This window comes from Sinocyclocheilus rhinocerous, unplaced genomic scaffold, assembly GCF_001515625.1.
Source record: "Sinocyclocheilus rhinocerous isolate Xijiao unplaced genomic scaffold, SAMN03320098_v1.1 scaffold7176, whole genome shotgun sequence".
NCBI lineage: Eukaryota > Metazoa > Chordata > Actinopteri > Cypriniformes > Cyprinidae > Sinocyclocheilus > Sinocyclocheilus rhinocerous.
Genome location: NW_015662093.1, coordinates 69,007 through 85,183, shown reverse-complemented (window position 1 = coordinate 85,183; position 16,177 = coordinate 69,007). Strand labels below are relative to the sequence as shown.

The following is a 16,177-nucleotide window of genomic DNA, read 5'->3' as shown; positions in this document are numbered from 1 at the left end:
ATGCCGAATGTTCAGCAGCTCATCCCTGGTAAAACTGATCGTGTTTGAGAAACAACAGACAGGAAAAACTAACAAAAACAGTACAAACACTGGAGAGCCAAACACTGAGGCTGCCGTCTGCGGCGCCATCGCATGGAATGTTTAAAGAGGGGCTTTCCCTCTCGTGCTTAACGGCGGCGGGCGAGAGACAGCCGCTGGAGGATGATGTTCTCTCTTTAACATCATCTGATCCAGGGGCCAGTGCTCTGCTGGGTTCAGCCCAGGAAGAGCAGGAAATGGATGAAGAGAGCGAAGAAGCTGAGGCTAAGCCTTCTCAATCCTCCTGCCCTGCGTATGATGAGCTCTTAGAGGTTATGGATCGCGCCACGGCAAGGCTTGACTTACCGTGGAAGCGGACTAAGGAAGTGACGTCGCGAGGTCGTCTCGAGGAACGTTATCTTTCTGGCCATAACCCTCCAGCTCAGGTGAGCCTTCCTTTCCTTCCTGATCTCCATACTGAGATCGAGAAGGAATGGAAGAGGCCGTTTTCCTCACGCATCCATCGGTTTCAGCATACCAGTTATGCGAACATCGAGGCGATGCGCGAAAACGGCTATGAGAGAATGCCCCCTGTAGAAGAGACGCTAGCTAGCTATCTCTCTATGGGTGAGACATCGTCTCTCAAAACTCCCTCCTTGCCATCCGTGCCCCTTCATTACATAAGTAACCTGAGACGTTTTCACCCACCTGTTTACGTTCACTTAATCCATAACCGACTGTATTTACGTGAGATACTCTACACGATAGACATTTGGACTGCTGTGTGTGTATTTGAGCACTGAGAACTGATTGTGCGCTGTATATGAGAACTGAAGACGTGGAGCGTGCGCGCGAGAGAGCACTTCTATCAGCGTGATTCTGCCTATCCCGCCTTCACTAACTTTAAATTAATCGACAACGAATTGTGACTCCCGGGAAAAACGGGACATCTGGTCACCTTATCCCTTCGGGTGCTGAAGCCATTGTTTCAGATAGCTAGTTCGTGTTTTTGTAGCTGTCCACTGTGGCTGCCATACTGAGACTATGCAAACGCCCCTTATCCGATTGCAATCCAATGACAGGGACGCACATTTTGAAGGAAAAGACAGTATTTTGAATGTCTGGTAGTCCTCAAATAACATTATAGTCCCGTCTCGTCTTGTTAACAAAGACACTGCATATATTTCGTCATAGTTTTTATCATCAGATATTAGTTTAGGCTCGTCAACGTCTCGTCTTAGTTACAGGAATAAAATGGAAATAAATATAGAAATAAATACGTAAATGTGGAAATAAATAAATGTAGAAATAAATAAAAGAAAAAATACATAAATGTGGAAAAATATACATAAATAAGGAAATAAAAGTGTAATGTATAAAAATACATGTTTACTTTTCTTTGTATATTTATTTATGCATTTATTTATTTCAAATTTTGTCAGGTTTGGCATTCCATAGGTAATATCCACAACTGTAACTCAACACTATGATGTAACACAATGATAATGTAACACAATGGTCCATATTACCATGCTTAATTAAAAATTTTTTTTTTTTTACATGCTATGACAAGCAAGCTATATACATTTTATATCCATTATATCCATTATAAATATATACATATTAACATACACATAATACAATGTGATTCCAGTTTGGATGTTGCTGTGTAATAGAGAAACAGCTGTTGTGTAGAAATACCTACTCTTACCACAGGAGGGCGTGTGTGTGTTTCTCGAAGTTCACTCATCTACAAAGCGTTTTTAACTCTCAGCATAGGCGTAATTTGCGGGTGGGACAGGTGGGACATGTCCCCACCACTTTTTGCCAGGGTCGATATTGTCCCTACCACTTTTTGAAAGTAATTGAAAAATATATTGCGGAAGGTAGGCTATGTATTAAAGGGAAAACAAGATCAACAAATCATTCTTCATAATCTAATTAGGGTGATAAAAAATAATAATAATTTGACTCAGCGCGGTGTCCCCACCACTTTTCAAAGCAAAGTTACGCCACTGACTCTCAGTCACATGTATTAGTCTTATGTGTCTGTTAGAAGAACGTGTGTTTTGTAATATAGTCTTTGCCCTTCACTTGCAGAAAGTGTGCACTGTCATCACTTAGACCCGTGCCCTGTGTATACAGACACACACTCTTACATAATGTAGAAGTGCTTGAGCAGTGGTGTGTCTGTGTGTGTCTGTACAGCCTGTTGCTGTGATGACTGATACATCTCTATCAGATCTGCCCTCTTAAGCAATATAATTCTCCACACCACACCAATAACATGTGCACTTTTCCATCTGGAGTTATAATCATGTGGAACATTAATTTAAAGGAACAGAAGTCAAGTTGTTTGTAGGAGCTCACTAGCTCTCTAAGAGAAAGGAAACTCTGTTTAAACAGATAAACTTGCACTCCGGATTTTAAAAATGCACTATGCAGAAAACATCACAACAACACTCATTCTCTAAATAAGTGTTTATCTGTGTGCGTTGCCATGCACTGACTCATACCACATACTGGTTATGTGGATTATCTTAGAGCTCAAGCACATTAATGATACTGGCACATAATGGTGAAGACAGTTCATACCAATAAGCTTCCAGGAGACAGACGAGGGTCAAAATAAGATCAGCTGACAACCCACCCCACCACAACTGCACATGGACACACATGCTCTTCAAGCTGATGATTAAGATGAACATGATGTTCCAATCATTCCTCTGTTTCCTAGAATCGTGTTGTAAAGATTTTTATAGACTTGGCCAAATTGTAACTAATTGTAATTATTTTGTTTATAATACGGCTTAAAAGGTGTTCATGGATGGACTATGGTTGTATGATACCCCAAAGCATTAGCTTCTTTTTTTTCTGGCATGCAGCCAAAAAAAAAACAAGCCATTGCACGTCTGCACCTTTACTTGCAATTTGTAATTAGAATTTTGAATTTATTGTAATTACTTTGTATCTAACAAATTACACCTGAATAACTAAGAATTTCTGCAATACAGTGCACAATATCATATCAATATAATCATCAATTGCGAGATGTAATGTTCCAATAATCAGAAATAAACTCCAAAGCTGAGTTTCCAAAGCTGATATATAGGGAAGAGTGTGGGGACATTTGCAGCAGCTGAAAAAACCAACAGGAGAAATAACGAGAACATGCAGGATTAAAGGATCAGTGGAGGGGTGCAGAAGCCCCCCCGTTACCACCACCAGCACCTCTCCTCCCTCTCGTCCTGTTAGTCTCTCACCCTTTTGCCCTGTTTGTTTAGCTATACATATCTAACAGCCTTCAGTGTGACACAAGCACATACTGAGAAAAATTACCATGATTACGACTGGAATAAAAGGATCGATTTTAATTTGTGCGAGGCAGAGAAATCAGTAAGAGAAATAAAGTGAGAGATAGAGGGAAACAGAGATATTGATGCATTCGAACAAGACAGTGTGTCCTCTTGATGATGACATTTTTGGCACAAAGTCACTGAACCCCGAAGCAGACAGCATGTACCAGAGTCACAGCACAGCTTCACCCTTCTGTTCTTTCTGAAGCACTCTGTTCTACTAACCAACGATTCTAATATGATTTCTTATAGACTAGATTTGTTTTTCTTCAAAAAATCCCAGCTCTCATATTGTTTATTTCAGAACTCAATTATTTAGACAATACTGTACCTTTTAACACTGTAAAAATGGCCAGGATTTGTTACAATAAAATAGTGAAATCAGTGCATTTTCTGTCAAAATATACCACTGTAAAAAAACAAAAACATCCAGACCGATAATGTTGGAACACCCATAAACTGAAGCTGAAGACTTTTAAGTGTTGCTATAAAGAACAAACTTAGAGTGGTAGAGATGCCAAAGCACTGTCCGTTCAGATCACAGCCTGACTGCCTCTTCACATTCCATTCCATCCCTCTTTTCATTTCCCATCCCACACCTGTGAGAACCAATAATGATAATACAGAACATACGCACAGTCCTTGTTTGTATGCTTTCATGATCTGTAAGTGTAAACGGACAAAAATATTCTTGTAGTCAGGGGCATTTAAAAAGTTTGACAAGTAAAAAGCTCAGAAGGCTGATTTACACTTTGATAATCGGGTTGGATTTGGCAGGAGATTCTCTTTTATGTCATGCGTCCTTTCGTGTTTACTTCATGTCTGTAAACAGAGAAAAGAAGTTCTGGATACGATGACGACAGATTATGTTACTTACTTGTTCAGATGACATATTTTTTGGATATTTGCCTTTGAGTGACTTTCTTGTTTCTGTCAGTGGGTCTTGGTCAAATTGGATTTCATATGGTGATCGTGTAGTAGGCCCAGGGGTGCCGCTATGGTTTCTGGGCCCCCTGAACAGCTGAGGCCCTCATTGGGCCCTTGGAATCGTCCTAACCTCCCCCCCTCCCCGTTACGGCGACCCTGGGTAGGCCTACCTCAAACCTTAAGACCCTTTTCACAAGACTGTGATGGCGCGTTTCAACGGTCATCAGCATCGTAAATACTCCAAAGTGACTGCTGTTATCAGTCTCTATTTTTTTATTTATTTATTTTTTTACTTTTTTTGAAAATCATGTAAACACTATCAGTATTAGTTTTTCTTTTGCTATTTGTGCAAATGGGAATGCAAAAAATATATTTGTGGTTGTCTCTCATTCACTGCTACAGAAGTTTACCTAGCTGACGACTTCTGCTGCTGAGAAACCCGGAAATGTGAAAAAGGTCCAGCGCAAACCCCATTGATATCTATAGGTAGATGCCTCATTCGACAGCTCCAAGCATGTAGACACGTCTGCCATCTTGCAACGGTCAACTTGACGTCATTCACCATAATAATCAATGAATATTTGAAGATGCCACAATCCTGCACAGCCGATGGTTGTAAAAACCGCCGAGATTTAAATTCCTATAGAAACGGGATAACCTTTCACAGGTGAGAATGCAAGAGGGGTGGAACCATAGATATAAGGATTGTGGCATCTTCGAATATTCATTGATTATTATAGTAAATGACGTCAAGTTGACCCTTCCAATATGGCGGACAGTTTATGTATAGCGGCCCATAGAAACAGTCGCTAATGAGGCATCTGCGTATACATATCTATGGCAAACCCCACCTGGCGGACTATTTCATTGGTCAAATTAATCACGCAATCATCTGTCAAGAAAATTTCGGACTTGATGAATTAAGTTCAGAATTCAGAAATGTCATGGATGGATTCGATCGTGACAAACAATATCCATCAAAATGCTACTAACTCTATACTTAAGGTTAGTAGCCTATTTGTTTTAGCCTTGTGCAGGCAATCAGAAGAACCTGTTTAGGAAAAATAAGCCATCTCCACAAGTCACATGCAATTTTATGTTTTGGCCACAGATGGCGACAGAAGCTCCGTAGTGCACCTTTAAAGAAGAAAGTATAGCCGTGCTAATAAATCGATGGTTGCTGTGGAAAAGAAGGATCTCCTTTCCTGATGAATGTTGCCATTCAGTTTCAGGAAAAATAGCACCTGTTTCTCCCAGAGTATTTCTTTCTTTCTTTCTTTCTCGTTAATAATAATAATACAAATACAAAATAAAACAAAACTTTATACTAATAAAACTTTATTGAAGTGATTAAGGTAAATAGCAAATATCAACTATCAATAAATCCAACAACAAATACCAGCTGTCAATAAATAGTGCAATTCTTATTTGTTAAATGTTTTAACAAAAATATATATTTTTCTCTTTTACTAAACAATTATTTTGCATGACCAGCCTTGATGGCATGTTAAAAACATTAACAAGAGCTCAAAAAACGAACCTATGCACATTCAATTAATGGCAAACAAACAAAATCTGCTGCATTTTAAACATGCTCAATACAAAAAAGCAAAAACTATTTACAACTCAAATTCACTATACATAGCATTATCCTTGTTGCCAAGATCATTATCAGGATCATCAGATTTCTTTTTCCCATCATGAACATCATTTCATCATTTGAGGTTTCAATGCTGTTTCACTATCCCTAAAAACCTGTTTCTACTTGCTCACACCCTCTGTTTCATTCTACCTTTTGTCTCATTATTTAAAATAGTCCATACAGTCTTTGACTCATATTTGTCTTTCTGCTTTTCAGCCTCTCTGGGCCTCCTGAGACATGGATCGGCCCAGGGCTCTGGGTGCCTTGGCAAACTCCATTCGCATGGGTTTGACAGGTGGCAGGTCCCTGGTGATCTGTTCCAATGGTCTCTTGTCTGGACAGGCTACGTCGAGAACCCGGGCGGGAGGGAGATCTTCCAGGGTGTGTGGGGCTCCGCGGCCCAGGCGGACACCCAGCTCAGCAGGCTTGAAGATGGGCAGGGGCAGGGTGTTCCTGTAGGGTAAGAGCTGGTGCTCCCTTACACCTGTGTCCACAGTGCCCACTCTGACAACACCTGATGGGCAGGCCTGATTGAGAGGACGCGCCTGCCAATAACGGGACAGGGACTCACGGTGAGAGTCGTCTGACATCAGCATCGATTGGCTGCACAGAGAAAAATTGAGAATTCTGAATGAAAGTTTTGACATTTGATTGTGTGTTTAAAATTATTTTATGCAAGCTGCACTGCAAAAACTCAATAATATTATTAATTATTACAATAATAAATATTAACAATAATATTATTATTTGTTAAGCATTTTGTAAGTAAAAATATCTACAGATGATTAAAGCCAGATTAATTGAATTTCATAAGATATAAAGATATTAAGACATGTTTTCTGAATACATTTCTTGATTTAAGTTTATTTATTTTCTTACTTCACTGGCAAAATTATTATTATTATTTTTTTTGATAAATTTATAACAATATTTTCTGAATTTATGCTTTAAACAAGAAAAATATTTGCCAAATGTAATTCAAGATATGTCATCTGAAAACATATTGTTTTTTGCAGTTTTGCTGCTCAGGTAAACTTGACTATATAAAATCAACACAAAATTAATGATTTAAATCATAATTAAAGCTATTTGCAGATGCTGAATGCTTTAAGAGAGATCCTTGACATTCAATAAATTCTAAATGAATGAATGAATGAATAATGAAATAAATACCTAAATACATACATAAAAATCTAGCTTCCATCTAGCTGTATGTGATGTATGTGAATGTCTATGCACTCACCGATCCTCCGGTCGAGTCTTCATATTGATGCTGCGCCAGTTAGCGGTGTAACTCTCTTTCTTAGTTGGATTTTCCTCCTTCACACTGCAGCTGAGCTCAGCTCTAACCACACATCCTCCTTTCTTCTCCAGGACTGTGCACATCTGCATCTTTAACTTCTGTTTGTGAGCGGCTTAAAAACTTAAATGACAGTCAATGATCTTACTAAGATCCTTTGGTCAATACTGTTTTGAAGATTTGTAGTTTTCTTTTTTTTCTCTTTTCTTTTCCTGGTTGAGTTTGAGGGAGGACTCGTCTGTCTGTCTGTCTCTTGCTCTGTCTGGATGTCTGTCTGCCAGAGTGTGTCAGACTTTTATACAGCTCTGCTGCTATTTCTGTCTGATGGAATCACTCCATACTTTGTCTACAATGACACTTGACACTCACACACACACACACACACACACACTGTAGCACAGCACTGGGACATGTATATAAGACACAAGAAATCCCCAGCAACTAACTAACTATCCATCTATCTATCTATCTATCTATCCACTTGTAATGTAAGGTCTATAATAAGATTTGTCTTAAAATCTTTCCTTTCTAGTTATTATCTAAATGGATTCTGTTGCTGAAGCTCAAATGCTTGATCACATTGTATCATCATGACATTTATTCCTCTATGGGCCTATTAACAGACATCAAAAGTCTTTCAATGGAAACTAAACAGTGTTCAGATCTGGAACCAGACAGATTATAAACATGTGGCAACTGTTCTGTACTGGTAATCTTCTTTTACACACATAATCTCTTTCAAAAACATTGTTTAAATGAATTATTGCATAAAAAAAGACTACTACACTGCTGTTTTTAAATTTGTTTATTTATTTATTTATTGCTGGAGATTAAACATATGTAGTTGGAAAGATGCAGAAAACTAACACTGGTTACTGAACTTAAAATATTTCAATAAGTAACTTTTTATAGTTTTTTTCTGAAACAACCATTATAAAATATAGTTAATACGGAAAAGCATGGTCATAGCATGTGGTCAGTGACAAACCAAGTGAGCGCTGGTGCTGTATTCACTCATCAGTTGAATATAGTGCTGTGTGGACAGAGGTTATGGACAGTCATATTCTCATGTTACACATACATTCTGTCCCCTGTCTGTCACTGACTGCTCTCTCAGTGACGCACTGAGCGATTACAGGAACTGATCTCATTCTTGTGCCATCCCTCTTCTGCAATGTGGCCACTCAGCACACTATGGTATGAAAATGTAGTGTCATGTAGAGTTACACAAGCATGAGAACCAGGAAATGTCACATCACTCCAGTAATGAAGCTGCTCCTGTAGATTATGACATGCACGCTAAATTTGTTTCCTTCCATGCATATTCATACAGTAGCCACAAAATGTATTTGGATGTTTAAGCAAGACTTAAATATAAATAAATGTCATTGCATTACATTAGAAATGATCGAAGTTACATTTATTTTAAAACACAGTGCATTTTAAGCATGGTTCAAGAAAAAAATAAATAAAAAGAAAAAATTTGAATTTTTATAAGGTAGTATACAGTAGTACACAATTAGACATTTTTATAAGGTAGCATACAGTGTCACTGAAAAGTAGTGTAAATACTTTTCAGGGACACAGCATACTACCCTATAAAAATGTTCACAGAATCAAAATTTTAATTCATAAATTGCAATAATTTATGTTTATTATTCTATTTTTTTCTCTCTAAACATCCTAAAAGCATATAGTTTGTATATTAATAAATATTTTTTTTTTTATAATAATATACTATTAATAAACAAATATAGGCCTATATTATTATTATTATTATTGTTATTTACAAACAAGAAACAAGAATAGGCAACTATGTCCATCAGTCAATATCTTTTATTGTCAGCTATATCAGACATCTTACCAGACAAGCAACATTCAAGACAGGACAAAATACACTGAGCCATTTTAACCTAGTGATTCAGTTAATGGACAGTCGCCACATCAAAGAAATTTACAATATTTTGTATCCCAGCTCCATAACTGCACATGCACATTATAGAAGAACACATCTGATACATCACCTATATAACATGTTGATTGTATTGTAGCTTTCCTTTTTTAGGAGTTTCAACAAGAAATAAAATAAGAGAATAAAAGTTTCTGGATTCAGAAAACAATGTCACTTCCTAAACAGAGAAAGGATGCATGTTATTCTGCAACACCTCTAAATGCAAAATACACAATTAATATTATTATTTTTGACAGTAATTTTGGTAATAAATTTATAAAGATATTTTGTGTACTTGATTATATTACTTCTTTGTCATTAAATAACAATATGCTAGTTTTATATATTCAGGTACATAATTATGAAAATTTTGTCATAACTTAATTTAAAATTAAATTAAAATGTAATGCACAATGCTGCTGCTCTAGAGCAAGATTTATTACAGTAACTATGATCCCAAAAAAATAATTGAAATGATAAAAAAAAGATTTCCTGAGAACAATACTAGGTGTGCTACAAAGGAACCCATTAGCATACATAATTATGAATAATATTTCCACAAGTGACAGACCATTATAATGTCATGACCAATTTGCCTTGAAGATTTGGCAAATTAGCATTGAAATGAAGTCTATTAGTCTGTTCTTCCGAGCATAATTGTGTGGTATTGGCTGGATTTGTCTTGTTAGTCATTAGTACTAATTTGCCATATTTAGACAATGTGCTAATTTTAATGCTCAGGGGCTCTGCCTCATTTTTGTTCACATTTTTAGTGAAGCATAAAGTATTAGTATGCAGCTGAGTTAGCCTGGCCATTTTCCCTCTCAAAAACGCTCTTCAAAGTCCTGTGAATTTTAATGTTGCACCACATTGTGTTTACATTCGTGATTAAAAGACAATGTTAAGGTCATTATGTCTAGATCACTGTCATAAAAATGTAAACGTTACCATCATGAAAATGACATGCACAGTGGCCCTAAATCATATGTGGACTCTTAAGTCACACTTTAAAATGCATGAACTGACTCAGAGGTGATTTTAGCTTAAGTCGTTTCTCCTCAAGTTCACACAGGTGTCCTAGTAGAGTAACTACAGGTGTTTGTCATTTAAAGGTGTGGTAACATCAAAGACTATAGAATACCCAAGATGTGTCACTCATATAGTTTTGAATGGAGAAAAATGCAATGCTCAATATGACCGCTCCATCGAAGGAAGCTCCGCCTTCTGTGTAAAAGAGCCAAGCGATAATCGGTAAAGTCATCTGTCATTGCAGCTGCCGTTAGAAGTTCCGGTTGCTATAGAAACAGTCAGCGTTCTGAGACGTGCGCTTAGGACTGCGCATGCACACTGGCTGGTCAAGCCTGAAAAATACGCTTTTTTTTTAACACTATTTGAGCAAAAACAACAACAACATTTAATAGACAGTTGTCAGATTTCATTGGTGATTTCAAACATGAAATCTAATCGTAAGCTTGGTGAACAGTTTTGGAGAACTTGATGTTTCCCCATTCAAAGAGATAGAAGTTGTACTTGCATGCAGAGGCGTTTCAAAGATGGCCGCCGAGTGAAATTACTTGTCTTAAAGGGACTTTGGTAATATTCGCTGCTGTTCTGAGATTTTTCATGGGCTAAATTGAGTCATTTTAAAAGGAATCCACGCGATCTGGAGATTCACGCGATAAATTTCTCCCGTAGGTTTTGCATCGGGTTCAAGTTTGTCACGCGAATTTGTCTGTTGACAACCAGAAAACTTACTGGTTTGAAAGTGGTTCCTGTGTGTTCGGCTGTGCTTTTGCTGCACTATTGCCAGCAGACCCCCCCGTTACATCTGTTAGGGGAGGAGCCACTCAAATGTTTGCAGCAGCAGCCCCTCGGTCCCACCCAATTCTCTCCTAGTTTTTGCTAGCAGTTCAATTTTACCTATTGTTCTTAATTGACCAGAACAAATAGAAATGATAACAATTGGTAAATCTGATAAAAGACAGACAAATTCATCCAAATAAAATAAATTGTTTTATATATTTCAAAAATACAAATGTTTCAAAAATATAAAGAAATTTGGCTCCAAACAATCCAACTGAACAGCAGTGCTCAATGTACATACTGTACACATACAGTAGGATTGCAGAACTTGTCCTGAGCATGCATGTCAAGCTGTGTGTGTGTGCGTGTGTGTGTGTGTGAGAGAGAGAGTACACATTTCAGCTTATGAATGGTGTTTTGTGTTGTGTTTATTGCACATTTTGATGCCTTGATGACAGGGGTAGGGGCAAGGGTCAAGGCCAGCCATTTTCGCCTTCATGATGGATGATAGCGTCCTGTCCAGAGCCAAACTGCTACTAGTTTTAGTTTTGTTCAAACCCGTCATGGAGAACACTCTCTCTGCATATGCATTTGATTGGGGAAGCCACAGTGCTTTAAGTGGGAGCCCCCTACCCCTGTCATCAAGGCATTAAAATGTGCAACAAACACTTACAACAGAAAGAAAGAACATTCATTAGATTAAATATGTACTCTCTCTCTCTCACAAACACACACGCACACACACACCACAGCTTGACATATGCTCAGGACAAGTTCCGCAATCCTACTGTATGTGTACAGTATGTACATTGAGCACTGCAGTTCAGTTGGCTCGTTTGAGGCCAAATTTCTTTTTATTTTTGATACATTTGTATTTTTGAAATATATAAAACAATTTATTTTATTTGGATGAATTTGACTATCTTTTATCAGATTTACCAATTATCTTTGATCACAGGCAAGTGATTTCGTCCAGGAATTGTAAAATCAAAATGCTAAAAAAAAAACAAAACAAGGGGCTACGTAGGCCTATAGCATTCACTGGATCTTGACCTTGCAACTTACACTCAGAGTGTGTGCGTATCCATGTTGCCTAGTAACGAACATGCTTGCAGCAGGATCATGTAATTTAGGCGGAAATAACAAAATACTTTTTTGATACAATTTCTGATTGGCTGGTAGGTGTCATTTAACTCTGTATAACTCGAGACTGCCATGAACTTTAATTGTTAATTAATTGTATATAGCGGGACATGTTATCCCTTACTTCTTACAGCATGAGAAATACAAGGTGTGGCGTGTGAACTGGTTGAAATGAGTGTCTTGCAGTGAATGCGTGAGGCTTGAGAGCCCTGTATGCTATTTAAGCTTTGCTTAAGTGTCCAAATACTGTTTGGGGCCACTGTATATATGGAATGTTGCCTTTCTGTAAAGAAACAGACCTTAAACCTTAAATAACTTATTCATAGCTGCACGTAATCATAGCTGCACAAAAAAAAAACAACAACAACAAAAATCCACTTTAAGTATTTTCAATATTTTTTCATTCTCTGTATTACCATTCAGTTTCTCTCTTGGTACGTTCTATGCCAACAATGCAGAGACTGATTTAATCCCAGACCTGATATTGTTAAAAATGATCTTTTAAGATCCTTGGACATTGACAAAATGGCAGCAGAGAGCTATCAATGCAGTATCTGTTCTAGGTTAAGGGTTAACGAAATCTTCCACCTGTAGCACCTACACTTTATCAACATAGACACTGTGGTCTTTAGTAGCATTTAGTTTGGTCAGGTTTTGTCACATGTGTGGCCAATATTAAGCTAGTTAGTTTCTATGACTATTTCAGGGACAAAGTTCCATCAGTTTAGTTTAGATTTCTTTTCACAAATCTTGATCAAGTGTACTAAACCAATCAGTGAAGTCTTATATTTTATAACGGACACCATCCACTGTAGACCAATCAGTTTGATCATTCCCAAACCCATAAGCCCAAAACTGAAGGCAAAAAAAAAAAAAAAACTTTCTAGAGATCTTGTGCCACAGTCTCTGCAAAATATATTTTATTATAGACTTAATGAAACGCTCATTATTCATGTATCGTCACCAAAAGTTAAATCAACAAGGGGTTCCTATAGCACCAAACAACCCCCTGAATTCCTGTCAGCCTGCTTTGATCCCCATATTTTACCCCAAGTACCCAAAATAAGTTCCTGTTTGTCCTTTTCACCTCAATTTTTTTGTTTTCCCCATGTAACCCAGTCAGCCTAGCTGGTTAAGGCTGTTGTGTACATCCTTATACTTGACCTTAGTTGTCTTGGTTCTGGTATCCACCAGAGCCGTCATAATTAGCCTCCATGTCAGCGTTGTATCCAGTGTACTCTGTGGCTGCAGCAGGCGCTCCTGCGGGATCTTGGCTGGGATCAGTATAGTCCTGAGAGAAGAGAGATGAACTCGCGCCTAACTTGTACCTCTGGAATGCGAAAAAAGCTTGACCAGCCTTTAGGAAAATGAAGATGCCAGGAGGAGGTTTAGAGGGTGGGATCAGGGGGAATTGCAATCAATATTAAAGGATTATGGCAACAGGAGAGGAGGAAATTTCAGTTTTGATGGCGAATAGTGCATAAAATGGTATCAGTTAAGGAAATCAGGTAAGAATTAAATGAAAGGAGTTGATGAGAAAGACAGGACGGGACAGAGAGGGAGAAAAAAAAACAGAGAAAAGCATTAGTTTGATTAAGATAAAAGATTTAGATGGTTAGTCAGCTTTAAGCTTAACGGAGTCCTGAATACATTTGAAGCTTTAAACTTTTAAACCAAACTATTTAAACAAAGACTTATAAACCTAAATCCAAAACAAAACATAAAACCAGAACTTGAGTCAAACTTAAGACAATTTAATCAAACAACATCTGCCAGTATACATTATAAGATCTATCACAGGATAAATATTCATTAAAAATGTTAAGCAACAAGAGCAGCTCAACTGTAAACAAATTGTTTAAAATAAGATCATGAAATGCCATGACAACAATAGAGGTGAATGAGCATGTAACGCAAGTCGGTCAATGTATCAGGCCACAAATCCTGTAGACAATCTTGAAGAATGTTACAAAACAATTCTGTAAAGAGCTCAGCTGAACGTTACATGTGCAACTGGTGCCCCCTAGTCAATTAAAACTGTAACTGCAATTTTAAAAACAATCATTTAGTCAGGAAAAGCATTGATTTTCTGGCACACAAACTACCGTTCAAAAGTTTGGGGTTGGGAAGATTTGTTAATGTTTTTGAAGGAAGTCTCTTATGCTCGCCAAGGCTGCATTTATTTGATCAAAAATATAGTAAAACAGTAATATTGTGAAATATTATTACAATTTAAAATAACTGTTTTCTATCTTGTATATATTTTTAAATGTAATCTATTCCTGTGATGCAAAGCTGGATTTTCAGCATCATTACTCCAGTCTTCAGTGTCACGTGATCTTTTAGAAAGCAGTCTAATATGCTGATGCTAATTTGCTGATCAAGAAATATTTCTTATTATTATCTATGTTGAAAACAGTTGTGCTGCTTAATATTTTTGTGAAAGCTGTGATACATTTTATTCAGCATTCATTGATGTATAGAAAGTTCAAATTGACAGCATTTATTTGTAATAGAAATATTTCCTAACATTATAAATGAATTCACTTCCATGTTTGGGTAATTCAATGCCTCCTTGCTGAAAAAAGTATTAATTTCTTTCAAAAAATCTTACTGAACCCACATTTTTGAAAAGTAGTGTACCTTTAACCCCGATCTTTACTTGTATGATAAACGCTGGAATAGACTGAAAGGTGAAAATCAGATCATCTTACTGTAGATCATGTTGTCATAATTTCATTATTCCAAGATATATGTAATATGTTATTTAAAACTCTTCCCAGTTCGCACAAGGAAGTTCGGGGCTTGATATGGCACTGTAATAAAAAAACAAAAAACAAACAAAAAAACATATATCATATCAAAAAACATCACATCTTCATTAGTACCCATGATTGTAAGATTTTTTAAGGGGTGATTCTGTAGTTGATGTCTATGGCATAGTAAACAAATAAGTATGTGTGGGGTAAATGTTAGACAAATGGAGGTGGCGTATGAGGGGTGAACAGTTTGTCATATTCCTCTTCAAAGGAGACTTTCTTTAGACGCTCCAGGGCCAGCAGCGTAAGAACACCCTAAAGAAAAACAGATTGACCAGAGCCAACGATCAACAGAAAGAATGATGGGGAAAACATTTCAACAACACTGGGTTAATCTTATCAATGCAGCTGGGTGGTTTCTGAAAGAGAAGTGCTTTGAGGAATTAGAGGTTAGAAGGAAATCTGCAAACAGAGAAGCAAAGATTACTGGGCTAAATAAGTAAATTCTCTGGAAAAGAAGCTAGAGAGCAAAGTACAGAAAGAAGATTAGTGAATGAAGCCATGTGGATCAGATGCACAGGCCATGTAGAGTGGTTGATGTTCACAGGTCTATTATTGAGAAGAAAGCATGACATGCAAGTAATCTTAATAAAATGTAATTATTAGATGAAAAACTTAAAATACTTAAATGAAGATTAGAAATATTACCTTGGCAACTAACTAAAACAAGTTTAAGTACAAAAAAAAAATGTTAGAAACTATAATTAAAGTCCCCATGAAATCTAAATTAAAGTTTTTTGGGTGTTAGTATCAATATGTTAGTCTTAAGGTTATCTATAAGGCAGTGTGCTCCAAAACAGTGACACAATTCGCATTTAGAAGATTTAAGCATTCAAAGCTTGCAGTTCGTCACTTCCGCCAAAACAGCTCAACGTCACATACAGGGAACGATATCCACTGAGGAAAAAAATAAGTCTGGTTTCACGCTAACCACCGCACCGCACACACACTCTGCTCCGGTCCAGAGACACGATAGCACGGAGCGGGTCGGCGCAGACCACAAAATGTATCGGAGCTATTTGAATTCTACACAGAATACTATACATTATAGCAATATGGATGAGATTGTGGCTGGCATACCCTAAATGCGGCTTTACGGAGCTCAACAGCTCTGAATGGCTCTGGCCCAAGCTGTGATATAAACGAACGCTACTGGCTATTTTAAAAAGGGGCGGGGCTGCTTGATATGTCCCGCCCTGTCTTCCTGTTTCAGTTAAA

At 37.4% G+C, this 16,177-nt stretch overlaps 2 protein-coding genes across 4 annotated transcripts in view; both read right to left on the bottom strand.

The window, feature by feature from the left end:
* Positions 1 to 5,622: 5,622 nt before the first annotated feature.
* LOC107727457 (telethonin-like) lies at positions 5,623 to 7,529 on the bottom strand. Its single transcript, XM_016537333.1, has 2 exons — positions 7,187 to 7,529; positions 5,623 to 6,546 (listed from the first exon to the last, which is right to left on the bottom strand). Exons 1-2 carry the CDS (start codon positions 7,333 to 7,335, stop codon positions 6,156 to 6,158), a joined length of 540 nt encoding a protein of 179 aa, XP_016392819.1. The 5' UTR covers positions 7,336 to 7,529; the 3' UTR covers positions 5,623 to 6,155.
* A 5,473-nt stretch (positions 7,530 to 13,002) lies between these two features.
* LOC107727456 (synaptogyrin-1-like) overlaps positions 13,003 to 16,177 on the bottom strand; it is a 13,327-nt gene continuing 10,152 nt past the window's right edge. Inside the window, exon 4 of one of the 3 annotated variants that reach the window (XM_016537331.1) lies at positions 13,003 to 13,470. In XM_016537331.1, the coding sequence (XP_016392817.1) occupies positions 13,306 to 13,470 (165 nt within the window). In that variant the 3' untranslated portion in view covers positions 13,003 to 13,305. Of the gene's footprint in view, positions 13,498 to 14,659; positions 15,215 to 16,177 lie in introns of those variants that run through there. The other 2 variants (XM_016537329.1, XM_016537332.1) reach the window with 2 other exon arrangements.